Source organism: Alosa sapidissima, chromosome 16 (assembly GCF_018492685.1).
Source record: "Alosa sapidissima isolate fAloSap1 chromosome 16, fAloSap1.pri, whole genome shotgun sequence".
NCBI classification, from domain to species: Eukaryota; Metazoa; Chordata; class Actinopteri; order Clupeiformes; family Clupeidae; genus Alosa; species Alosa sapidissima.
Window position 1 is genome coordinate 28,080,533 of NC_055972.1, and position 27,194 is coordinate 28,107,726.

At 45.8% G+C, this 27,194-nt stretch overlaps 1 protein-coding gene across 1 annotated transcript in view; it reads left to right on the forward strand.

Moving 5' to 3' along the window:
* The window catches only part of LOC121685324 (sorbin and SH3 domain-containing protein 1), a 61,128-nt gene extending 33,977 nt beyond the window's left edge, over positions 1-27,151 (forward strand). The window contains exons 15-28 of the mRNA XM_042065784.1: positions 2,275-2,324; positions 6,028-6,209; positions 9,372-10,952; positions 12,563-12,648; positions 13,217-13,384; positions 15,202-15,248; positions 15,572-15,686; positions 16,294-16,419; positions 16,794-16,988; positions 17,302-17,865; positions 19,054-19,152; positions 19,949-20,133; positions 21,819-21,925; positions 22,599-27,151. Coding sequence (XP_041921718.1) covers positions 2,275-2,324; positions 6,028-6,209; positions 9,372-10,952; positions 12,563-12,648; positions 13,217-13,384; positions 15,202-15,248; positions 15,572-15,686; positions 16,294-16,419; positions 16,794-16,988; positions 17,302-17,865; positions 19,054-19,152; positions 19,949-20,133; positions 21,819-21,925; positions 22,599-22,666 — 3,573 coding nt within the window. The 3' untranslated portion in view covers positions 22,667-27,151. The remainder of the gene's footprint in view (positions 1-2,274; positions 2,325-6,027; positions 6,210-9,371; positions 10,953-12,562; positions 12,649-13,216; positions 13,385-15,201; positions 15,249-15,571; positions 15,687-16,293; positions 16,420-16,793; positions 16,989-17,301; positions 17,866-19,053; positions 19,153-19,948; positions 20,134-21,818; positions 21,926-22,598) is intronic.
* The last annotated feature ends 43 nt before the right edge of the window (positions 27,152-27,194 follow it).

Sequence of the window (27,194 nt, forward strand, 5' to 3'; positions counted from 1 at the left end):
AGTAATTGGATAATCACCAGGAGCAAATGGACCAATGGGTGGGTACCGCTCCAGTGCCAGCTATTGTAGACAGCTAGATGGCACAGCTATTAATCATTTGATCATATTATATATTTAGCATATATCACAATTATTTATGATTTGTCCTCTGTTCATGCTACCCTTTCCCCTTCCACAGCACTGCTGTTAGGGAAGCCGTGTAGCATGTGCTCAGTACCATTCTGAGGAAACCAACTAGTGATGCTATTTTAAACCATTTTGCACCATTTTTTGGTTTCATTCTGACATTCACCATTTTTGTTCATTTGTGTCATTGTGTCTGTGTGCACCATGCTGCAAGCTGGTAACTACAGCCTCTTGGCAGAGTATTATATTGCTGTCCCTGCCTCTCCCGCTCCCTCTGCCTCTCCTATCCGCTGGATCAATCTGGAAGCGGCGTTTTTGTCCCGGCACTTCAGATAAGCGTAGCGCGCGCGCTTCCTGTTTGTTCTGTGTTTTGAATTGAGTGCCAGGCTCAGTTACTCTGCACATGTGTTGCAGGGTGGCATCAGCACCATGAAAGTGATCTCACAGAGATAAGCCAGAAACAGACTGGACCAGAATGGCCTCGGTTGAAACATTCTGACGGAATGCTTTTTTGTTTTGTTTGTGTGTGTGTTGTTGTTTTTGTTGTCTGTGCTGTTTTTGCGTGCTGGCCTTTTGTTGCTCTGGGTCAACCCTTGTTCTAGAAGGGCGAAACGGGTCCCAGCAACACTGGGCATTTATAAATAGATAAGACTATAGACCTGCCAGGATAACATTCTGCTCACATAAAGATAGGCATTCATCGCCAAAGGTTATTAATGATCCTTCTTCCCCCCACCCGGCAACCCATCGGAAAGGCATGCGACGGTCCTGCGCCTCCAGTCTCCACTCCCACACAGACGGACACGCGGGAGGGGAGGGGTGGGGTGTGGTGGGGTGGGGTGGGATAGGGTGGAGAGCAGGCGGGTGGAAAGAAAGAGGGGTCCAAGTGGTCGCATGTAGCCTTTCCCCCAAAGGGGCACGGGCAGCGTCCGGACCGTCCCCGGGATTGTGCAATCGTATTTGCAAACAACACTTGTGCGTGCGTCCACTGCCACCGCTGCTGCCACCCCGCGTTATTTTTAACCCCCAAGTGACGTCCATGTGGCGAAAGGCAACAGAAACAGTGGCCTAAATTTAGCCGCCTCTAAACCATTCAAAAGGCAAGGGGGTGTGCTCCCCCAGCGAATGGCTCTCCCTGTGTTTTGAGTCGACTTGAGTTGCTGCCTCGAAATAACTGCCTGCCTGGCCAATGAGATCCCACTGCTGTGACCGCGTGTGTAGCCATGTGAAACTTTCACGCACGTATTGTTGTGTGTGTGTGTGTGTGTGTGTGTGTGTGTGTGTGTGTGTGTGTGTGTGTGTGTGTAAAAAAGTGCATGTGCTTTTCTGTGGGCTTGAAATGGCTTACACTTGTGTTTATATAGCTTATTTGTAGGGTGTGTGTGTGTATGTGTGTATATATGTGTATATATGTGCGGGTGTGTGTGTGTGTGTAGGCTGCTTTCATGACTTTATATGTGTATATATGTGTATGTATGTGAAAGAGAGGGGCTGCTTGCGTGCATGTATATGTGTGTATGTGTGTGTGTTTGTGTGAGAGAGAGTGGCTGCTTGCGTGCCTGTCAATGTAATTTGGCCTGCCTCCCTCACCAGCTGGTTAATTGTCCCCCGGTCTGGTCGGCGGGTAATGACTAGGACTCTAGGACTAGCAGACAAAAGAGAGAGCCTGTGTGAGCCAGAGACACCAGCTGATTGGTCGAGCCGCTGACAGCCCCCTCCCCATACGCCCCCCCCCCCTCTTCTCACAGACGCATGTCTCCCCTCCCCTCCTCCCTCTTCTCCTCCACTTTCCTCTCCTCCTCCTCCTGTGATTCCTCCCCTCCTCTTCCCTGTGCCGCTTGTTTTCTCTAACTTGCATGTGGTGCCAAAACACACGCTCACTCCCTCCATGTCAAGCTTCGTCCGGAGAGGCTACGAGGCTACAAGCTAAAAGGACCCAGCGCTCCTAGAGGCTCACACACTCACATGCGCTCGCGCTCACACACACACACACACGCGCACAGAGACGCAAACGGAGACAAGAGAAGACCAGAAGAAGCAGCAGCAGCCAACCAGCCCCAGCCACTTATGAGCCTTGTGCGTTTCTAGCTGGAAGAGACCATCCCCGTTGGATTTTTATCAATGACTTCTTTGTTTGGTTTGTTGCAGAGTGCCCCTACTTTCAGCCCCTTGGAGACACCTTCCGATCTACAGCAATAGTAAGTTCACCCCTTTCTTCTTTTCTTCTGTTCCCCCATTTTCACTGATCATTTTGTTCCCCCATCTCTCTCTCTCTCTCTCTCTCTCTCTCTCTCTCTCTCTTTCTCTTTCTTTCTGAGTGCTGTGTAATGCCTTTGGGTTTTGTCTTTACTTCTGAAGGTGCATTTTTAATCTTAGCAAAAGCGGCCAGACGTTTTCTCTGTGAAACAGCCCGTTGAGAATTTCTCCCCCCCTTTTCAGAGGGAAAGGGGAGGGTGAGGGGTACCCCAGCTTCCTGAAGGGGCTCCTCTGAACGAATGCTAGCTATAGCAAAACAGTCTGCTCTCTGTGTGCATCCACATGTGTACGTGTGTGTGTGTGCTTGTCTATGTGTGTTTAGTTTAGATTGGGGGAGTCCACAGATTGGGGGAGTGTGTGTGTGTGTGTGTGTGTGTGTGTGTGTTTATGTCATCATGTGTGTTTCTGAGGGTCAGGGGGAAAGGTGGTGGTTATGGAAATGAAAGGTAAGGGCAGGGCAGGGCTGGCATGCACTGATATCTTCCATGCTCTGCCCATCTATCTGAAAATAAAACCTGGATGTCTTTCGTGGCACGATGGGACAGGCCAGTCCCTCCCCTCCCCTCCCCTCCCCTCCCTACGCTGCTCTCCCTGGGCAGTCCCCACTCTCAGCACCGGCTCTCTATCTCCTCTATCTCCTGCATATGCATAGAGGTGTGAAGATCATTAGTTTTACTGCGGAAACATTCCCTTCTCGGCCAGAGGGGTTGGGCTGGGCTGGTGGTGGTGGGGGGGGGGGGGGGTTTACTACTCTACTCTGCCAGACTAAACGGCTTTGGGCCCCTTGTTTACGTCTCTCTCGCACAGATTTACATTTGCACTTTTTCTTTTTGTTTTTCTGTTTCTGTTTGGATGAGATGCAAAGAACTCCACATGAAACGGTGTTGCCTTTTTTGCCTTGTGGTCTTTTCATGGCTTACAGTCCTTCCCAAAAAAGTATTTTTTATGGTCACTGACTTTTTTTGGGACATTTTTTAGGGGTGAATAAAACCCCCTGACGTGGCCTTTCAGTCCAGTCCACCAGTCCCCCCCCCCCGATATTCCCCCTACTTTGTGTTTGGGGAGCGTTTGTTTTGAGCCAGAGGGAGAATCAGGAATCAGAGATTAAGCTGATATGCAGATTCTACAATTGGCTCCCGTAGTCCACACCTCCTCCCGTCTCCTCAGTTTTGGAGGGAAGAAGGAGAGGCTTGTTTGACATGGCTTCCCACTTAAGTAAATCATACGTAAAGGAATCTGGTGTAGAGTTCATGGGAGCTTGTTTGTGTGCGTGTGTGTGTGTGTGTGTGTGTGTGCCACTGCTAAGCACCCCCACCCCTCTGCTCCCCCTGACCTCCAAAAATGGATGAATGCTCATTTGTTAAATGAGCTGTTAGAGAGAGAGAGAGAGAGAGGGAGAGAGAGAGAGAGAGAGGGAGAGAGAGAGAGAGAGCATCCCTCTAAAACAGCATCTCAAAAATGCTAATGTCATAATCAAGTGACACCATTATTCAGTCACATTGCTTCAGTCATAAATTGTGTAACGATGTTGAAACTTAAGTAATATGACCTTACACAGGCTTTGACCTAATGAATGATGAACGAGTTTTATTCCCCTGTGAAACAAAATGTGAAAATATTTTTTCTCCCTTCAGGACATTTGTTTGAAGAGGGAGGGGGTCTCAGTTTGTTGGTAGGAAGGATGTTTTGCTTTCAGGGGGTGTTCTATTGTTTTTGCTAGGCCATATGATTCGTTTTCCTGCAACATTCCAGAAGACCCTCTGTGTATCAAAAAGACGTCTGAACTGGGGCCAGTGGCCTCCCCCACCCGCAATCTGCCTTTTAAAACAGTGAAGAACTCACCACAGACTGTTTTGATGTTTTGATATGTGAGGCAGCGCCACATTGAACCCAAAAAGGGCAGCCGGTCAAAGCGCTCCGACAGGTGGGACGAAAATTCCCCCTCTCACTTATCCCATGCTGTTAATGCTGGTAGAATGCAGTCAGTTAGATAATACTGGAGAGAGATTGTTTCCAGTCGTCAAGGTGGGGGGTGAGGCTGTATTGTGGGTGGGGGGGTTCCAGAGGTTATGCAACAACCCCCCCGCCCCGTCTGAAGCACTGGCGAGTGGCGTCTATCGTATGACGTGTTAATATGTCAGAAGTGCCGGAGAATCGTCTGGGAGGTTCCAAGGAGTTATGTCACTTATGCCGACTCATATGCATGTGTTATCGGAATATAACCCCCCTCTTTCTCTTGCCCCCTTGCAAATACCCCCACCATCTAGTCACTCAGCAACCCCCCCACCCCACCTCCACTCACTTTGAAATAGAGTTGGTCACTGGTGAGATCCCTTGCAGGAGCTTTTTCTGGATAGCACAAAGCCACCATTGTGGAAGAATAGGAATGCAAGTGTACAGAACATTTGTCTGGAATTGCTTAAGTATGTGTCCTGCCATATACTTAAGCAATGTGCAGGGCGCTGAATAGGCTACTATGAAGGGAGCAGACCTCTGGGAATTTGGGGATTTTCACTTTGACCATTCACAAAACAATGTGTCAAAATGGGAGGAGAAAGCTTGGTTTCTGTCGAGCACAACAACAACTCACGAGTTCTCACTTACCTTCGACACATGTATGCACCCTTAAAAAAAAGCAAATGAAATAAACCCAATTCATTTGATTTTTTTATGCCTGCGGAAAAGACAAGACAAATTGAAGATTGCAAACCAACAATTGCTCATTTCACACAAGTCGTTGCTGCATGCATCACGTGTGACATGAGTTTTGATCATGTGAAATTCAGATTTAAGAGGCAAAATGTGACTTTTATCCACATGAGTCTGCACAACAAGAACCCCCTTGTCTCTTCGCTATGATATCCGGGGCAAGCATGCCATCTGTGTAGAAAAAAAAGGACACAGTGGTCAGTCAGGAGTAGTAGACGATATCTACCGCTGTGAATAAACACAGGTGCATAACCCACAGGAGCTCCATCTGGGATCACTTAATATTTTTAGACCGCTTCCAATGTGGCCCCTCAGGAATGCACAGATAAGGGCTCTTGCTGTTTACTGCAGCTGAGAGGTTCCCTATCACCAGGCCTGCGGTGGGATAAATGAGCTAATTCATTTCCAGAACGGCCGAGGACGACAGCCGATGAGAACAGATTCCTTTTCCCGGGGCTGGAAGGGCAAAGGTCAAAGCCTGGACTCTGTGTGTCTGTGTGTTTATGGGTAAATGTAGCCTCTCCAGTATCACTTAAGTCGTTGGGCCCGTTTAAATGGGCAACTCTGGGAAATTAAAACAACATGTGACCACTGGAAAATAAAAAAGAAACGTGGTGTTAATTAACACTGGAGCGAGTTATCCTCAGGCAGATTTTTATCCAAACAGATAAAAAAGTTATTTCGTCTAATCAGGCTTATGGTTCTAAAGCAGCTTTTATTTAATGCAATGCTGATCTCTCTCTCTCTCTTTCTCTCTCTCTCTCTCTGTCTCTCTCTCACACACACACACACACACACACACACACACACACACTCTTGCTCTCTCTCTCACACACACATACACACACACCCTCCCTCTCTTGCTCTCTCTCTCACACACGCACATTCACACACACACTCTCTCCGCCTCTCCCTCTGTCTCTGTCTGTGTCGCAGCTCCTCCTGTAAAACAGGCCACAGCGGTGAGACGGAGAAGGACGGCGGGTCCAACGCCAGCGACCCGGCCGCTCCAGAATGCGACCGACACATTTACAAGAGTGTCCTGGAGGGCGGCGACATCCCCCTGCAAGGTCTGAGGGCCCTCAACAAGCGCCACCCGAGCTCGTCCTCCTCGAAAGGTAAGACCCTCTGACCGATGCACCTGGCGCTTCTGCGGAGCTCTTCGCTTATCTCTGACGCAGTATCGGCCACCCTGCTGTAGCGCTGCACTGAGTGACGGAGCACACAGCTTGTTCCGGATGTTTCTTTGTGATTGTGTTTAGCCGAACGCTAGGTGACTAAGAGTCCATTAACGGCATTATGGCTGCCTGATGAGCTCGGAATGCCAGGAACGCAGTCGCTCTGGTTTCCCAAGAGCGTTCCTGACTAATGGGGAAACTAGGAACTTTTCAATTTCATCCGGCACTAAAAATAACACCCAACACCATGGCCCTAACACCATGCCAGAGAGAGAGAGAGAGAGAGAGAGAGAGAGAAGGAGAGCAGAGCCCACACCTCATCTCTCTTGCGTTTCCCCATGTGCACCTCAGCTTTGTTTTGTTTTGTGTGGCTCTCATGCAAACCCCCCCATCCCTCACCTCATGCCATTTGAACACAGCCCATTAGAAAAGGCAAAAAAAAACATGGCTGTTTCATCCCGATTTAGCCACCTGTCCTCCATTGCATTGAAATGAGGCTGCCTTTGGTTTCCCTTGCGGAAGCTAGGATTAGCTTGAGGTTAGTGGTGCTCGTGTCTGTCTGTCCGTCCGTCGGTCTGTCTGTCTGCCCGTCTGTGGCTAAAGTAGTGAGGCTTTAAAGGCTTTAGGCCGCGGCTCCATGGAGTATTCCAGGGGACAAGGGTGGAGAGAGAGAGAGAGGGACAAGGGTGGAGAGAGAGAGAGAGGGACAAGGGTGGAGAGAGAGAGAGAGGGGGACAAGGGTGGAGAGAGAGGGGGGGAAGAGACATCGTTTAGGAGGAGGTCTAGATTTCATTGGGTGAGCTTGGGTGCTGGCAGGGGTGAGATAAACAGGCAGGACAGCAACAACACACACACACACACACACACACACACACACACACACACATGTGCACGCTCCACACACACACACACACACACACACACACACACACACACACACACTCATGTGGGTGGTTAGGTATGAGGAAGTCAGCTGTCAGAGTGAAGTCAGAGGATGGAATGCCAGCACACATGACCCCTCCGAGGAGACGTGCTGACCTGCTGGGGGAGGGGTGCGTCGGAGGAGTGAGGGGACCGGGGATGGATCGAGAGGGATCTGGGGAAAGGAAAGGTACGGGCTCAAGTTGTTGAGTAGTTTGTCAGCAGTGGGGGGACAGGATGAATGACCCCACAGCCTAATCCGGCAACAAAAAGTGGACATTCAGCTTAGTGCCTGATAGTGCCAGACAAAAGAAAGTGGCCCTTGAAGCACCGCTGGTGCGCAGTTGAGGAGACATTATTCTTCTGGCTCATTATAGGTCTCCTAATTATAACCAGGGCCTGGTTTGTCCATTAGTGATATCTGCCCCACTTTTTATGGCTCTCGCATCTGTGTACCTCTGACTCAACCATCTCAGTTGTTTTCAATGGGCCTCAGTGAGATAGATGAACCTGGCTGGAGAAATTCTTAAAGGGTCAGACAAAAGTCAACGGCTATGAAAGTCCACACGAGTTTAGTGTTACAAAGCTGCTATATTTATATTGTGCTTATAGCAGGCATACACTGGACAGTGATTTAGAGTGGCTTCATTATTTTACTGTGAACAAAGACATATTTCATGTTCTGTGGCCGATTGTTAGGAAATGCTTTAAACAGCACATAAGTTTCTCTTACTTCCAAACTAATGTGAAATGCCTGGGCACTGACTGATGAGGAATGCAGAGAAAATAGTTTCAGTCTGTCATCATGAAGTTTGTATCTATTTTACAGACCTGGTGAAAACACACAGAGAGAGAGAAAAAAGGAACCCTGCAAATGCCTAAGCCAGCTGTCTTACATTTCGTAGTCTTTCGGACTGTCAGGGGATAGAGAGAGAGAGAGAGAGAAAGAGAGGGAGACAGAGAGTTACCTTTGTTTAACATTCTGTTACTCCCACAAGGTCTGAGGAAAGCCATTCAATAACCTTAGAAAAAAAAAACAAAGACAATTGAATATAGCCATGTTGCATCCCATACACAAACTGTGCATGGTTGTTTTATTGGGTAGGATTGCAAAATGAATGTGACTCAGTCATTGTTAGTTGTTGTTTGGGATGGTTTGTCCAGCCAGACAATGCCCAGCCTGACTCTTTTCTGTCACTGCAGGCACTTTGTGGTTCGTCTGTTTGTTTGTCAGCGACTGTCAGGCTAGTTGTTGTTTTCCTGTCCAGTTAACCTTCGGTTAGCGTCCCCTTAGTCACTTTCATGGGAGACGGACAGGTCCTGGGGCCACGTTTCCTATCGCTGGCTCAGTGTTCAGCACCGTGGCCTAAACAGGAAAGCATGGTCCAAAGAGCCGGCATTTAGACTTGTTTAGAGTCCGACAGAAAGCAGAAGGGTGTGTGTGAGGGCCAGAACAAATGAGCAAAATCAAGCTATTTTTGGTTTTGTTGAGGAAACATTGGCATCAACTTGTACACACCACAGCATTTTTTCATGCCAGCTTCTGTTTTCGTTGTGTTGTATTTTCCATGGTGACCACAGCGAAGACGTTTATTTGCGATGAACATTATGCAGAATATTTCAATGAGCTTCTTTGTTTAAAAGCACAAAATATTACAGTAGCGTTAATGTTATGACCTAAAAAATAATCCCATGGAGATTTGCCAGACCTCTGTGTGTTATTGTTGAACAACTGAAGTTCTTTACGTCCTCCTTGCTGCTTTTCTTGGACCTGAGTACTTTGTTGCCAAGTTGTGTACGTGTGAGTTGTGATTGATGGAATGCCATTAGAATTTGTGGTGCTATGTGGAGTTATTTTTTATAGTTTAAAACATCCAAAATAGTAACAGAATAAGCAACCATTTTGATCAAAAATTTCAAAAACACCTATGCTCCTTGTTCAGGTATCCACTGAAGTTTGACCACATGTTGCCTGCTGCTGTTTTGAATAGAATGCAAGTCAATTGGCTGAGCTGTGTGGCTGTGTTCTAGACACCTCAAAGCCTACAGAATTCCACACAGCACTTTTAATACTCTGGCATTTTGTTTTTGTGATTTTTAGTATGTGCCAAAGTGTTGCTGCCGCAATCTAATATCCTGTTTATTCTGTTATCCTGCATGCTTGCCCGGTGGATTAAAAAGGTGGGAATGGCTATATAATTTCACCCTGCTCCTCTGTAAATAGTCGGTCGGTCCTTGCCAGTCATGCGTTAGGTCACCCCTGTAAGGGTAAGAACCCCTTGTCCGCTGCCAAAGTCTGCATCCCTCAAATCCTCCCGTCCAAGTTCAAGCCCAGACTGGTGCCCCCTACTGGCGACAGCCAGGACGGGACTGAGACCTCGGGGGCCCAAAAGTCTTCCAGCTGCGAGGGGTCACACAGGGTCACAAACGGGTGCATAGACGACGAGGAGGAGCTGGAGGAGGGGGAAGAGGAGGCATTCGCTGCCAAGGAAAATGCGGGAGTGAGCTTCGAGACGAAGCTGAACGGACTGCCAGAGAGCGGAGTGGATCAGAGGAACCGCAGAAGCACGCCGGAGTTCTCGGCGCTCTACCGGAACATGCACCAGATCCAGCGGCCGAGCTCGCTGGGCTCCAGCCCCCACGGGAGCGTGCGCAGCCTGGCCTCGCTCTTCGAGAAGACGGGCCCGGCGGCTGGCGGTGGGGGCAGGGGCGAGGGGGGCAGCGTCTCCCGGGGCGCCGTGTCCTATCGCGTGACGGAGTTCGAGCAGATCATCCAGCGCTCGGCCCCCAACACCTCGGCCCCCGTGCGCTCTGCCTCCCTGCCTACCCTCCACAGCGGTCAGAGCCCCTCACACAGCTCGGCCCCCTCCTGCTACCTGGCCTCCGCACTCTCCGCAGAGTCCCTGGCGGTGTCATGCGAGCCCCCGCTCCCGACAGGCTGCCCCCTGGGGGCGTCCGGCACTATGGCGCATGAGGTGGAAGACGACACCTCCTCGCTGTCCGACAGCGAGCCGGTGGAGGGCCTGTCCTGTTTCGAGCTCCGCAGCACGGCCAGAGCGGCCAGAGCCGCAGCCGCAGCTGCCGCCGGTGGGGGGCCTGACTCGGACGATACGGAGGCGGACGTGGACTCGGACAGCGACTCCACGGGGAACGCCGCCACTAAGAACTCGTCCTCCTGCGAGGAGGCGTTGGCGCCGGACTCACTCCCCCTCCCACAGCTGCAGCCAAACCACAACCACCACCACCATAACCACCACCCACAACAGCAACAGCAACAACAACAACAACACCACAACCACCACCACCACCAGCACCACCACCCTAACCCCCCTCTCCACCTCCACCTCAAGCCCAGCAAGTGCAAAGGCTCCTGCCCCGCCTCCTACACACGCTTCACCACCATCCTCCGGCACGAGAGGCAGCAGGCCGGCAGTAGCCAGCCCAGCAAGCTGCTCTCCCCGCTGGACAAGAAGCAGCAGCACGCGCTGCCCGCCAACCTCCTCCTCATGGGGCCCGCGCCGTTCCGCCTGCGGCGGTCCCAGCAGGGCAAGCGGACAGGCGCACTGTCGGCCACCCAGGTTCCGGAGCCCCGGCCGCTGATTCCGCAGCGGCTTTCCTCTCTGGAGGTGATCGATCGCCTTAGCAACGGGGAGGGCTCGCCCACGGAGGGCGCCGAGGGTGACGGCGCAGGCGACTTCGGTAACGGGGAGAGCTTGGATGGCAACAGGAACCACTTGTCGGTAGAGCCATCTCACCGGCGAGGTGGCTATCTTCAGATGACATGGGACCGCCTGTGTCCCTCTGCCATGCTCACACACTCACATGTACACACACACACACACTCACTAACACATGCATACACACACACACACACACACACACACATCACCGTGTTTGTGGTCACTCATTTTTATTTTCCTTCCCTGACCTTTCTCTTTGGTTCTTCTCGTCCTGGTGACCTTGTGAGGTTCCCATCTGGGTTTGGTGTGGCATGCGACCCTGTTTTACTGTGTGTGTGTGTGCTGCTCCGCACTGCAACCTCATGCCCTCATGACCTTTGACCCTGCCAGTCTCCATTTCACTCTCCGCATTCTGCTCTGTGTGTGACTTGCCTGAGGTGCCGTCGTCGCTCCCGTTCCACCATTTTCTGTTCTTCACGGTGGTTCATACTGTACTGTAGATGTTCCATTGCCATGCTGTGTGGTCTTCAGGTCCATTGGGATGTTTCATTACTCCATGTTTTGTTTAACATTTGTTTATTTATCAGTCAGTTAGCTGCAGTGAACGTAGTCTGTTGAACTTATCAGTCAGTGTCTTCAGTGGCAGTGTCAGCAATATTCTGTGACTATGACTGGATCGGACAGTTTCCACTCACTGTGTAATACCGCCCACTAACCTTCAAATAGATTTGTGAACTCTTCACGTTTCATTTTTATACTGATTCTGTGTTTGGTTTAATGCTTTACCTTTTGATACCTTACAACTTGTTAATGTGATTGTTGTTCTGAATCTTAACACTTTTGTTTACTGTAAAAATACAGGCATTACCACCATAGTCCTACTTTTGATTTATGTCTTATGTGTTTTACATTTAGACTATTTGCCAGTCACCTAATGTTAGATTGAGCAGTATAACTGTAGAAAATTCCACATGGCATGTGTTTTTCTTCAAGTCGTTTGGGTTGCTGCCTAAATATTCATAGCACGTTGGAAAACAATGTGGAATTTAGAAATTTGTTGCAACACCTCAGTTGTTGATTGGCACTGCACTGTGCTCATATATCAAATTTGTTTTGTTTTTTCTTAATTTTTCATACTTGTGTGTATCTTTCCTGCTAGATCACGCAGACACATCATGGCTTTTACTGATAGAGTCTTCTATCAATCATTATGTTACAGACTAAAAGGGCATGCCTCTCCTTTGCAGTCTTAAATAGTGAAATCACACTTGTAAGCCATGAAGTGATCGTGTTTTGTGTTGTTGCTCATTTTAGTGTGCTGGTTTCATCATTCACTTTCACAACCAGTGTCTTTGTAATGGAGAACATCTGTTTCTGATGTCTTCGAATGATTCCACATTCTATCTATGTAGCTCATTCAGTTGCTTAACGTTTTGACTTTTTTTAAGAGAGCACAAAGCACTATTAATCATTCTTTTATAAACCTGGAATCATGACAGGGCACAGTTCTGAGTGTTAGTGTGTGTGTGTGTGTGTGTGGGTGTGTAGTTAGTCATGGAGCCTACTGTGTGTATGACTTCACGGTTTGGCAAAGTAATTTCCACAATGGAAGCCTAAATGACAGTGATGAAGAACTCTTGATGAAGTGATGATGATGAAGAACTCTTGCCGTTTTTCCCACCTCCGGCACAGATTCGGACTCATCTCAGCCGGCGAGTAAGAGCGACCTCCGGGACAGCCCTGACGAGGGAGCACGAAGGAGATATGGAGACAAGGAGGTAAGGCGTCCACAACTCCGCCAACACTGGCTGTTGTCTGCCTTCCCGGCTCTTTCGTAAGCCTTATGTAACAAGTCAGAGGCTCCACACCCCATTTTAGGGCCCTGGGCACGCGTTGCCCAAGGAATATGGCTCGGTTTGTGAACCAACAAATTGTTTCACTGAGAAATGAAAATTCCTCATGCTCACTGACAGAGAACTAAGGCAGATGTGTTACTGAGTTTTGTGCAATGTAATGCGTGATGTAAGAATTGAAATGAACTGTTACTTTTTAAAAGCTGTTAATCCTTAAATACCCAAATACTGCTCCTTTCTTTCTTTTTTTCTTTCTTTCCACCTTTTGTTCTTTCTTTCTTTCTTTTTTATGTTCTCTCTCTCTCTCTCTCCAGCTGGTAATGTGGGCTGATATGGTATTATTAATGTTATGGTGGTGTGTAACGGGTGTGTGTAAAAGGCTAAGTCTTTCATTCTTTCTATTCTTTCTTTCCTTCTTTCATGTCTCCTTTCCCCTGTCTTTCTTGTCCCTGTCTTTTTGCTTGGTGGTGGGGGGGCGGGGGGGGGGGTGCAGAAAATTCTTGAGGAGCAGAGGAGGTTGAAGCGTGAGCAGGAAGAGGCTGATATCGCTTCACGACGGCACGCAGCCATTGTGCTGACCCACCACCAGTTTATCACCAATGACCGCTTCGGTGACCTGCTCACCATCAATGATTCTGAAAAGAGGAAATCCGGCCCTGAGGTCTGTGTGAGTGTTTCTTCCTACAGTATATCTGAGTGATGTTTGTGTGTGTGTGTCAGTGTGTGTGTGTGTGTGTTTGCGCGTGCGTGTATATGTGTGTGTGTGTGTCTGTGTGTGTGTGTTTGCGCGTGCGTGTATATGTGTGTGTGTGTGTGTGTGTGTGTGTGTTTGCGCGTGCGTGTATATGTGTATATGTGTGTGTGTGTGTGTGTGTGTGCGTATCTTTTGTGTTTGTTATTGTGTGTGTCTGTGTGTATGTATGAGATAGCGTTTGTGTCAATCAGCACTGTTTGCATACAAAGACCAGCCAACCTGGCCTTCATTCTGCGTCCATGACAGGGTATATGGATGTGAGATTAGTTCAGTGTGAACGTGTAGCATGGGTCTTGATCCAGCAGTAATCCCTTAGTGGCCAAGTGGGATCAGAGTAAACACTGCTCAATATGTTTGTGGCGTTCCGTCAAAAAAGCCTCTTCTGTATTTAAAGGTTGAGTGTCGGCCATTCACACAACAGAATGCCAGGATTCTGCTATGTTTACGGTTCACAAAGTCTGTTACCATTAGTCATGTGTCCTTAAGCCAGCTACTGCTGCACCAGAACCATACCGGAACAGAAAAACTAAGACATGGACGGACGAACGAAAGAAAGACAGACAGAGATTGAAAAAGAGAGAGATAGAGAGAGATAGAGAGAGAGAGAGACAGACAGAAAGAGAGAGACAGAAAGAGAGGGAGGGCATAGAAGCGACGCCTGGGACATCAGTCATCCGGAGAGTCCTGTCAGTATCAGATTTTTATGTGTGAGCCTCTACAGTAGCAGGGCCCCCAGTCGGAGGTGAGTGACGGGACCATGAAGTCACATGTCCTTCATTCCTGCCATCGCTAGAATATTCTCAATGGATGTGTGGGACTGAAAGGGCAGCGCCCGCTACCGCCACCGCGGTGAGCTCACGCGTTAAATGCGGACGCGAAGACACGCGAGTGTGTCAGGGTCAGTCAAACGCGGCGGCACATTAGCGGTGCGAACTTGATAATGAAATAATGCACCAGAGGCCATTTGCATTCTTTACATTACTGGGCCGGTGTGGGCTTAAAAGGGCCGAGTTTTGTTTGACCCATGTATGAAGTTGTATGAAGCTGATTAGACGAAAGACATGGGATGCGATGGGACCACCCAGTATGTTCAAAATGAACAGCTTCAAAGGAAGCCTTTGAAATAGATAGCAGCTCAGCGTTTAAGAGCATGTCCATAATCGTTTATTCCTTTTTAAACCCTTTAATGGATGTCAACTGGTGGTATATTGGTTGTGGTACAGGGCAGTACACAATGTAAGCAGTGTTCGGTTAGTCGGTTATGATATGGTATATGTGAGTCAGTGTCTGATGATCAAAGGGGAGTAGTATTGAAATAGTATTGAGTCTGTAATCTAACAGGGAGTATATAGCTTTAATTCCTCTTTTATCTGGAAGTTGTCTTCTCTGTTGATATTTTTCTTTCCAAAAATATTCTTAAAAGAAGCAGATTGATCTGCTTCATCAATTCATCTGAATCATCAATCAGGGATGATTACAGAGACTTAGAATGCAATACATTAGCAGCATTTAATTCAGAAGATTAACATGAACCGGTTTTGAATGGATTTACTGGAGTTAGCTTATCTGATCCCTCAAGCCTACTTCAAGCCATCTGAAGAAAATGGTCTTGTAGAAGATTTAAGATTCAGTCTGTACAAATGTTTGTGCTGGTTGACCACAGAACCATGAACGTATTCCATGTCTCTTTTGATTCTCAAACTGGTCCTTCTGACTCTCTGCAGAGAACTCCCGCCTTGGCCAAGTTTGACTTCAGAGCTGAAACACTAAAGTAAGTCCAAAGTTGAAAATATAATAGTAGCCTAACTTTGTAGCAAATAGCATTATATTAATTTGCGTTGTATTCAATTATATTACAGTAATGAATAATCAAATCAGATAATAGTATTATATTACAGCATTTTTTTTTTTATCACTGATAACTTTTCATCAGTAACTGTTTTTCCTATGATAGCACACTATCAGTTTATATTGGACTGCTATGTACTCACACTCAAATGGAATTCCTTTAATGTTTGGTTATGATATTAAAACATGCATTCCTTTGTTTGAGGCTTTATTGTAACTCACTCTCTCTTTCTCTCCTGGCCACAGGGAGCTCCCGTTTCAGAAAGGCGACATTGTGTACATCTACCGACAGGTGGATCAGAATTGGTATGAGGGAGAGCACCATGGTCGAGTTGGCATCTTTCCCAGGAGCTACGTTGAGGTAAAACAACCACTCTCTCTCTCCCTCTCTCTCTCTGTCACTCTCTCTCCCTCTCCACTGCCCTCTCTTTCTCTTTATCTCTGTCACTCTCTCTCCCTCTCTCCATTCAGAGAGGAGTAAAAGTTTTGCTTGGTCACCCACAGTTTATCAGAATATACAGACAGACACATCACACAACAGGGCGCAGTGGGTGACATGATGTGAAAAAGACTTATCAGTAGATACACATTGGCAGCTCCTCTTCCTACTGAAAATGAACATTCCTTCCTGTAGTTATCCGGAGTGAAAAAGCTGGGCTGTAGAGATAGAATGTTGGGGAAATGGAGAAGATTCTCACTGTATAGACGAGTATGGGAACATCTCACATGAGAATGTGTGTGTCTGGTTTGTGAATCTGCCAACCTATCTTCCCTCTTCCTTCTTCAATATATCTCCTCCTCTCCTCTCTGTTCTCCTCTCCTCCTCCTCCTTCTCCTCTCCTCCGTTCTCCTCTCCTCCTCCTCTCCTTTGTTCTCCTCTCCTCTTCTAATCTCCTCCTCCTCTTCTCCTCTCCTCCTCCTCCTCTCCTCCTCTCCTCTCCTCCTCGGCTCTCTGCTCCTCTCCTCAGCTCCTCCCTCCCACAGAGAAAGCCCAGCCCAAGAAGAGTGCTCCTGTTCAGGTGCTGGAGTATGGAGAGGCTATGGCTCGCTTCAATTTCAATGGGGACACTCCCGTAGAGATGTCCTTCAGAAAGGCAAGGATGACCGAGTGAACTTCACAATGAAATGTCACATAGTCTTTACATGTTTCAGTGAACAGACCAATCAGCAAGTTCTTTAAGTTATAAAACATTTTTCTGAAAATGTTTTATAACTTAAACTTCTCAGTTTTTAGGTGTTCTGGTGTTCTCTGTAACTGTACACTGTGCAAACTTTTATAGGCCTAAATGCTCTTCAAATTGAAACTCACTTGTCCAAATTAATCCCACCACAGATAGTTTAAATAGTAACTCTTGCTTGAGTTCTGTTTCCTAATTGCTATTGTCTGTAATCACCCTGATGGTCAGCAGCTGGTGGCTGGTGTGTGTGCTAAAGAAATGTTCCGTGCTGTTCCTGTGGTGCCCTGCAGGGGGAGCGCATCATCCTGATCCGCCGGGTGGATGAGAACTGGTACGAGGGCAAAATCGCCGGCTCCAACCGCCAGGGCATCTTCCCCGTCACCTACGTGGAGGTGCACAAACGGCCGCGTGTCAAGAACGGAGTGGATTACCCCGACCCTCCCATCAGCCACTCTCCTCACCGCAGCACCAACGCTTCCCCCCAGGTACACACACACACACACACACACACACACACACACACACATTTCTCCACAGGAACAGCCCAGGAGTCTTTGAGGGATGTTGGAGTTTGATGTCCGTCCTTCTCATTACCTGTCTTTCATCTTGTTATGTTATTTTATTCAGTTTTTCCTAGAAGCATTGTTTTCATAGATACTTGTTTTTCATCTGTCCTTTCCTTACATCCGTCTCTTACTCCATATTTGTTTCTCTTCTCCACTTTCCAAAACTCTCTCCCTCTCTCCATCTCTCTTTTTCTCCCTCTCTCTCTGGGTGGTTCTGGTTTGCTCCGGTTAGCCGACCCGTAACCGGCTGACCACGGCCCCGCTCCCTCTGCCGCGCTCTCCAGCGCGCTCCGTCTCCCCCGAGGTCAAGTCCATCTCCAACGAGTGGATCTCCCTGACCATGGGGGCGGCAGCCAGCCCCCCGTCCGCCCCCACGCCTCCTCTGCCCCCCCTGCCCTCCGCCTCCTACCGCTGGGGCGAGTACCTGCCCCCGCCGCACTCCGCCAGCCCCCTGCCCCCCCCGATACCCCCCGTGCCACTCATCACCGGGAGCCCCTACTGCATCTCCCCCATGGGCTCGCCGTCCAACTCGCCCCAGCCCCCTCTCTACCCGCCGCGGCCCAGCTCCGCCACCCCGTTCCTCACCTTCACCCCGCCCCAGGGCGAGGACTTCCTGCTCTCCCCGCCCTCCCCACGCCTCTCTCGGAGCCTGAGCCCGTGCGGGGGAGCTGGCCTGGAGGGCTGGCTGACCGGCGTGAGCCCCCTGGACAGGGAGCTCCAGGACCGGGAGGGCCCCGAGGGCGGCCGATCCGCCCCGCGCGAGGCCCTGGGCAGCTGGGCCAATAGCCACGCAGAGGTACCTGCTGCTGCATGGTGTGTGTCGCAGTGTGTGGCTGCAGCATCTCACGGTCACTGCTGTAAGGTTGGGTTTGGTTGAGCTTGGGAGGTCGGGCTGGGCTGGGTTTGAAGCCACAGCGATTTCTCCTCCTTGTAGCTCTGCACCCGCACTCCTCCCCCCACAGTGGCGGTGTTTGACATGGAATGAGAGACTTTGTGTGTGAACGTTGTGAGCAGATATGCGCTGTGATTGATAGCCGTGCTTTCACTTGGGAAACAGGAGGTGTCAGATACCACAATGCAAAAGCAAAGGCAATCATCCAAATGCACTCAAAATGTCACAAAGTGACAGTGTACTGTACGACTACAGATGGAAATGATTAAGTGACGAGACATTTTGCGAAACTGGTTTTCCAAGCAAGATTTGCCTTTGCTTTTGCAAAACAGTCAGGAGGAAAAATGCCTGCTAATTTACTGTTCTTTGGTGGAATGTGTTTCAAATCATGAATTTTTGCAGACTTACGTGTGCCTACAATTAACTTGCACCATTTTTTCAAAGTACCCTGAAGGTGTCTTGTTTGTGAGAAGGAATGTTTTATTGCTTGTTCCTAACAAGAGGAGTGAACTTGCATGGTGTGAATAAAGTTTCTCCGTGATTTTAAGTGCAGCTGTTCAATTATATAAGACCCAGTCCGTTTGGAGTGACCTTTGGACTTACAACATTTCTATGCCGGGATGGTCCCAGTAAAGAGACAAAAGAGCACTTGTATTCCTTGGGTGAGGAAGTCTAGCACTAATGGGTGCTAAGTCCTGTGACTTTGTATTGAATTTCAGACTTAAGTATTTTATGAAAATGCAAGTAAACACGACAACATGTATAGGCATTTATAAGAATATGATTTAAATAGCACCACATGACTGTAGATCGTACGTCCACATTATTGCAATATGTTGGAATATCTGTGTAATATCTTTATTCCTGATCATTTTCATGCACTAAAAATATTCTGTTCAGATCTAGAGCTCTCCTCAAGCACCCTTGTGTTTAATTACAGTAACTGAACGGAGGGTTGAAGTTGCCGCTACTAACATCACATTTACCCTGTATTTTCTGCATCCTAACGGGAATGTTTCCACCTCATCCACATGACTGTTTATCGCCCCCAGTCCCTGACTCTGTGCCCCCCCCCCCCCTCTTCCTCCTCAGCCTCTGAGAAATGAGGGTGACTACCACGGCCGATCCTCCAGGAGTCCAGTCATGCTGTTCGACATCCAGGACAGCAACATGAACGCAAACTCCTTCACGGTAAAACATTCCACCCTAACCTTCCACAGCTGAAAAGCATTCACTAAAGTCAAGACCAAAGAGACCTTTGTCTGTCTGGGGAGATCATTTGGGGGATTTGAAAGGAATTGCACAAAACTATGCTGTTAATTATTAAACATTTTACCATTTTAAGTTTTAAAGATGGATATGATGCATATGAACATGACGAAAACAAGGCTTATGTTAAAGATAAAAGGACTGTTCATGATCTCACACTCAGATGCGCTCCTGTTAACCCACTACTCTCATTCATGTAACTTCCACTCTGTTCTTTATCTTACGACTAATCATGTGACTCCTTTAATGTGCATGGTAACGTTATAATCTCTGTTGTGTGTGCCCCTTCTCAGTGTGCATGTCTTCCTCCAGTGATTTCCAAAACTAATCGTTCTCTCTGTCTGGATGTACATGGTCTCATTCTGGTGTCTCTGCCTCTGCCATGCTTACCCCACGGGACTCCGTCCGCCAATCTCTCCTGGTCTTCCTCCTCCTGCCGTTCCTCCTGGTGCTAACGGATTCCCATTTCCCCACTTTTTTACTCACATGGATCCTTCTCCTCTTCCTCTTCCTCCTCCTCTTCATCATCATCTTCCTCTATATCTTCTTATCCACTTATCTGCAACTCCATACTTTTCTAACTCCTGAAACTGCCCCTGTCCTCCTCTTCCTCCTCCTCCTCCTCAACGAACCTCCAACCCGTGCCCTCTGAATGACTGGCGGCTGCTGGGTTCCTGGTTGGGGGTTTGGTGGTGCACCTGGTCCTCCTGACCACTAGGAGGCCGTGTGTAATGAGATCATGAATATAGCCGAGACCTCTGTGAGATACTGCAGCACACTGTCTCGGCCCCTTGACTCTAGGCACAGGCTGCCGCCTCACCCCAGTAAACACTCTCTCATCATTTCCCAGCAACCGCAGTCTCACAGCAGCAGTCCTGAACCTGGACGCCTCAGCTGCGGAATGTAAGAACACACACACACAAGCACACCTGCACCACACACACACACACACACACACACACAAGCACACCTGCACCACACACACACACACACACCCACACCCACACACACACACACACAAACACACACACACACACAAACACACACACACACAAACACACACACACACACACACACACACACACACACACACACACACACACACACACACACCTGCACCACACATCCATTCCTGTACACAGACATACTTTAGATATATTCATGTGCACTGCACACATGGCCAGTCATACCTGTATACTTATAGTGATACACTTGGCCAGAACATTGTCTTTTTTGCTTTGTTTTTCTTTCAAGTTGAATTCTGTTTGCATGAGGTAGACCACTCCTTAATTGAAACCAGACAGTGCTATTGATTTGAAGCATGAATGTCTGGTTGCTGTAAACCCTGGTTCAGGCTTTTTTCTCTGATTATCATGGGAAGACCTTTTACTATTGTAAGAAAAAATAGGAAAGGTTTTCTCTTCTCTTGGATTGATGCAATAGTCAGGTTTTATTCCAATGCAAAATGGTAGAAAGGTTCACAAAGGTTCAACCTATGCCTGCCTTCGGCATATTCTCTGGAGTTCTCTCTCCTTTGTCCCATCTGGGCGAACTACCAGAAGTTACCAACTCAAGTCATTATATGCTGGTCTCAATGCAAATTGATCTTGCTCTTACTTGGCAACCCTTTGTTCAACTATGTATATGAATATATGTATATGTATATCGGGGCAGTCGTGGCCTACTGGTTAGGGCTTCAGGCTTGTAACCGAAGGGTTGCTGGTTCGATCCCCGACCAGTAGGAACAGCTGAGCAAGGCACCTAACCCCTCACTGCTCCCCGAGCGCTGCTGTAGCAAGGCAGCTCACTGCTCCAGGTTATTGTGTGCTTCACCTCACCAAATTCTTTGTACGCAAGTATACTAGTATACTAGGCCTAGAAACCTGATTTACATTTACGTTTATGATAATACGTATATGATAATTGAGTGTCCTCACACGTTTGGTGGGATGGTTTTCAATGGCTTACCCCTGAGACCCATTCTATGACCATTGGTGTTTTACACCTCACCTGGCGCCAAACCGTCTGCCATCAGAACATCAGAACTTTATCTTTGTCGGAGAAATGATATCACTCATACAATTCGGCAGGATTAATTTCTTACACTATCCAGTTTCGGATTTGTTGATGGTCATAGATTTTGTTGTGTTTTGTGTGTCTTTTTTGTAATTTGTGTTACACATTATTACAGCTCTGTTATTGATAACTCAAAACACATAAACACATTGTTCATGTATCAAAACATCTGAGATCACAGAAGGAAGTCACAGATGTTGGTCAAAGTACAAATTGACAGTTACTTTTGTTTAAGCTCCTCCAACTGCAACAACTGTAGAAACAAAGGTGCAAAAAACAAAACAAAGCTAAGGTCAGATTTAACTCCTTTCGAAACCGAGGCTATCCCTTTGGTATATAATTTTGAGAGAGATGAGAATAAGACATTTGAATGGCATTTTTTCATATGTACGGCTAAGATTTGTGAATGGCATCTCTTTAGTGTATGTTAGATAACACTACAATATGCATAACTCTCCATGCATATCTGTGCAGATGAGATCCTAAAAGTCTGTTCTTTTCCCTCTCCTCAGTTTCCAGGCCCTGTATAGCTATGTGCCACAAAACGACGATGAGCTGGAGCTCCAGGAGGGAGACCTTGTCAGTGTCATGGAAAAGTGCGATGACGGCTGGTTCGTTGGTATGTGTCACATATCGCTTGATAGATTTCCCATTCACGCCCATATGTAGCATACCTGCCAGGCCATACATCCCTATAAAGTTACAATAGAATTACAGCCCATGTGTCCAGTGGATATGTATAAGGGTGTGTATATCGGAAGCCATACATAAACACATCTTAATTTATATGAAGGTATTTTAGAGCTTTGGTATCAATTGTCATCACGCAAAAGTATTGAAATGCTGACTTGGAATGCAAGGACTGACCTTTTGACTACGGTACTTTGCAGACCTTTTGATTAATATCTTAATGTTTATCTATTCATGTGTAGGGAGCTTATAAATAAACAAGGTTCCTTATGGTGTGTTTATGATCAAGAAATGCAAAAGTGTCGCTTCCCCATATTTGTAGACATACTAATTAACAGTTTTGTCCAGCAGAGACGTCAAACTTCTCCCAAGATATACATTTTATTACACAATGATATTCTATTGTGAAGATTACTTTGTATTGACATGCATACACAATAAATGCACAGTGGCTTCTCAAATGTCTAGATAGTTATTGCATTTATTAGAACTGTTTTAAGTGCATAGGGCTTTCACAAACAAGCCATTGTCGTCACTTCCTGGTAGATATGAGTCATGTTTCCCTTGTCCTAAAATACCTCTTTTGTCTCTCTATGTTACAGGTACCTCCAAGAGGACAAAACTGTTTGGCACGTTTCCAGGGAATTACGTGAAGGCCGTCAATTTGTAAAGTGTACAATTGTATAGTTTACCTGAGGTGATTCTAGAAGTATACCATGAATGCCTGTTAAGTTTGGGATGTCATTACCAACACGCTTGAGTTTTTTTCCTTTTACGTTTCTTTTGTTTTACTTTCTTGATGATTGTTTCCTAGACAGGTGAATATAGTTGTCTGCGTATGTGATCAGTGAGGGTTGAGGCACGTCAAACAAGCGAACTCTGGAGTCTGTTTTCACATTCAAATGCATGACACATAATTGAATGGGATCGTGTCACACATTGGCCCCAAAGGCTAACATTTATTTGCTTTCATTTAGCTTATTCTGCTAAATAAAGCATCACTGAATATTCTAAGTGTCGATAAAGAATCACTCTAGTTCTAACACTAGCAGATGAGCAGTAATGTTTTCTTTCTGATTCTCAGAGCATCTATCAGTCACAACAGATCGTCATGCAAGCGTTATCACCAATTATTTAAGCCAATTATTCATGATGTTCTGATTGCTGATTGGGTAACCTCTTTCCTGCATTTGAAGTCTGAAAATAGACCCTAAATGAATCAAGTGGGAGGTGTTGAAATGGGACATTTGAATCGTGACAGCCAGAGTGAAAGCCATGGCGCACTTCAGTACCTTTACTGTGTTGCATACCAGACTCAATCACATGATTTTGTAATTAGCTACATGGAATAGCATGGCTTCAGTGATTACTGAATCCCCCTCACTACTTCAGAGTGTAATCCTGTGCACAACACTATCGCCTTGCCATATCACTGGAGATGTTAACAGTAGATATTGAAGTATGTCTTAGGCACATGAAAGAGTATAAGGGGCTTATAGGGCAGTGTAGAGGGGTACATTGAATTGGGGTGGTCAATACGACCGCAAAAGGATCCTTGGAGTCAGTTCAGAGTGCTCTTAGAGTATTCAGCCTTGTTTTTCTTTGTTGTTTATTTCCTTTGCAAGATACCTGCTTTGATTTAATCACAAGTCCCAACAACAATACCTAACTGTACTCTCATTTAAGTCAATTGAATCAGAGTTAAGAAAGTCCACCAACGCGACTTGGGAGAATTGATGTAATGTATTTCCAAAGGAAAACCAGTAGCCGGTGGAGAGTGGTCAGTTTCACTGGCAGACATCACACTTCATGTGATGGCACATACTTGATGCTTGTCCAACAGGCTATATTCCATGGTTTTGAATTTCAAAACTCATTGACCTCAAGTTGAACTGTACTGACTTATGTGAACTTACAGGGCCGGCTAAGTTTTAAATAGTCATGGTATGGTTTCTTTCAAGGTGTGAGAGGAGTATACAATCCCAGTATAAATATGTTCCATTTCGGTTGAAGTTGTAAAGGTTACACTAAACATGAAGATAAAAGCATTACCTCAGAGAGAAGTCACTAAAAATCCTCATATCAGTTCTTTGTCAGTATTATAAATCTGGCATACAAACAGTACGACACTAGTTCCATTGTGCCTGATACAATGAAAGCCTCAATTTTCTATCATAATTACCAGTCTATTCACCAGTCTCCCATTTGGTCTGGGTAATCAAAAATACTGACTGTTTGGCATATTATTTCTGGCATTTTAAACAAATAATTCACACATTGAATTGTCAAATAAGCAGTCTATTACACCACTCAGTTGGACGGCTAGTGTTACCTAAAAGTACAACTTGATGTTGTGACTATTCTAAGGGTCTCTGCAGCATGTTCTGCTCTTTTGTGAGATTTTACAAAATGCTTAAATAGCTAGCTGCTAGCATCAAATTGATGCTCCTGATCCAGTTGCTGTGTCTTTTTGGACTCACACAGTTGCTGTGTCTGTTTGGCCCATATAAGTTTTAGGAATAGGTGGACAGCTAGACATAGTTACAGTGAAAATGTCATTTTACCCATTAATTTGCTGTGACAGTAGATAGTGCATTGGAATTTCATGGTACTCTGATAGGGTCTCTTAAACTCTGTAACAATCATGTAATTGATTGACCTCATTTTAAACTCTCCATGATATCTTGCAGGGAAACCACTATATATATATATATATATATATATATATATATATATATATATAGTTTTTTTTTCTGTTTTGGTGAGGAACCTGTCACTAGTCAAAGCTCTTCTTACAACTGCGCTTTCCTGTTCATCCACGTTCACGTCTCTTATAGATCCATTAACTAGTAGACCTACATGAGTGAGATTAGGGCTGATTTTTAGACACTAACTGGCAAAGTAACAGATAGCTGTGCAGAATTGCTTGACATCATTTGACTTACACACTGTTCATTATACAGCACTTCATGCTCTATGATCATGCAGTTGTTGGCTGGTTTGCTTTGTTTGTTTTGCATAACGCTGTTGTACTTGTACTGCCCACACCAAAGAGAGACAGATGGGATCATGTAGAATTAGGATTTGCTGAATTGTTTTGACATTGTTTAGTGATATGGATAGTTTGACATCACTTGTTTACATTGTCAAATGATATAGATAATCTGTGTGTGCATATGAAATACCACACTTCCCCTTCGGGGTCAGAAATTGTCCAACAAGGGCAGATGGGTCTTGTGAAAACAGCAATGTCAAAATATTAGCAACAAGCGTTATGACTTGCAAAAGACCCAAAGCACACTAAACCTGTCTGTGTAATTGTATTGACCATATGTTTTTCTGACAACTTGTCAAACAAGTGGACACTTACATTAAGATGTTATTTAACCATTTGACTGCTGTTTAACACTTACCTATTACCAGATCAGTGTTTTTTGCTAATACATTTACATTGATCGACTGCATTGGGCCGTCCAGTGATATGATCACTGTCAGAGTGTTTATTTTTTTAGTATTACTGCTCAAAATCCAGTGTTGTGCCTGTACTTGGATCAGTTTGGGGCTCTTTTTTGTCATCATCACTTTAACCATGCATCATTGTTCCATTATGATTTTATAATTGATTGTAGTCTGTTGAATGTCAGCATTCTCATCAATAACAGCATTTTTCCTATCTGTTTTTTGCTTCTCTTCATGTCCACTTTAATGATTACTTAAAACACACATACAAACAGTTTAATTCTACTGACTTTAGTGCAAACGTGGTTAAATTACAGCAGTCTAAAACTGCCAAGCTTTAAAGAGCATTTTGGGCTATAAAATGCAGAGAGCATAAAACAGAGAATGTAAATCTTGAAAAACATTTTACATTTTATGTAAAAGGTGCTTCTATTGTGCACCAGTTAAGCAGACCTTTCTTAACCATCTGGATACATGTGTGTGTAGCATGCCATGTCATTGTTTATTAAGACAGTGATGCAATGCCTGTATTTGGGCTGCATTAGCTACAGAAAAAGTGAACGGCCATTTGAAGGTCTATAAAGACATACATCAATACATTCAATAATTGTCACAGCAAAGGGCGTAGGTAACACAATGGCAATTATAACACACTTAAGGATAATTAATCACAGGTTTCGTATTTGACAGAGTTCAATGTACAGTACATAATCATCAGGACTCAGATGACTAATCATGTTACATCTTTGGCAGAATGTTATGGAATGACTCAAAACAACAAGAAAACAATGACCTTACTCCAAAAATGTCAAAGCCCAATTTTATCGCAGATCAGTAGAATAATGTCATATGCCAGGGGGTGTTGACACTACTTTTACAGAATAATTTACAAAATTGCAGTAGACATCCAGCGATTAATTTCACAGCATTGAAATTCAAGGCATAACATATATATTTTGTTTTCTTTTGTTTTGGCTCCACAAAGCATCGGCTGGTGTATGAATGTATTAATGTGGGGTTACAACCAGTCTCCTTGTATGTCAAACTGATCAGTACCTATTTTGGAGCATGAACTGATATGTAAAACAATTCATGAGCTTGTCCTATGAAATGTAAATATGTATTATATTAAAAAAAAAAAGATGAGAATGCAAGTGATTCAAAGTCACAGTAAAGCTCTATGAATATACCAGTTTATTTACAGGACCTAGAAGGATTTGTTTTATTTTTTGGCAAAGCACAGAGTGAGAATTGTTGAGCACAGTCTGAAGCATATTTAACATTATGCTTACCATTGTCTATGGACTTATTCCGCCTTAGGTCACTTATGTGGTTTTATTCAATTGTGCCTCATTTCCAGCTATATTCCCAACAATATTATCACAATATTGCAGTGGGCCATGTGATTTTGAAGGATACTTTGATTGTCTTGATCACCAGGATTTAGCTTTCAAGGAAGAAGACATTTACCAAGTACAATAGAGATGATAGAGTGACAACACTGAGTTGTGTATCAGTGCTTCTATACATGATTATTATAATCATGTGAACCTTTGAAGAGATGCACACATTGCAGATGTTCCTTTGTTTGCTTATTTGCAGTGCTGTTACAATATTGAAAGAAAAACAATATACTGCTGTGATTTTCGGTATTATTATGCAATATTTAATAAACTACATTTAACTACGTACTGTACAGTTGTCAGTTGGTCTGTCATTTCTGTAGGCTTCGTTGTCTA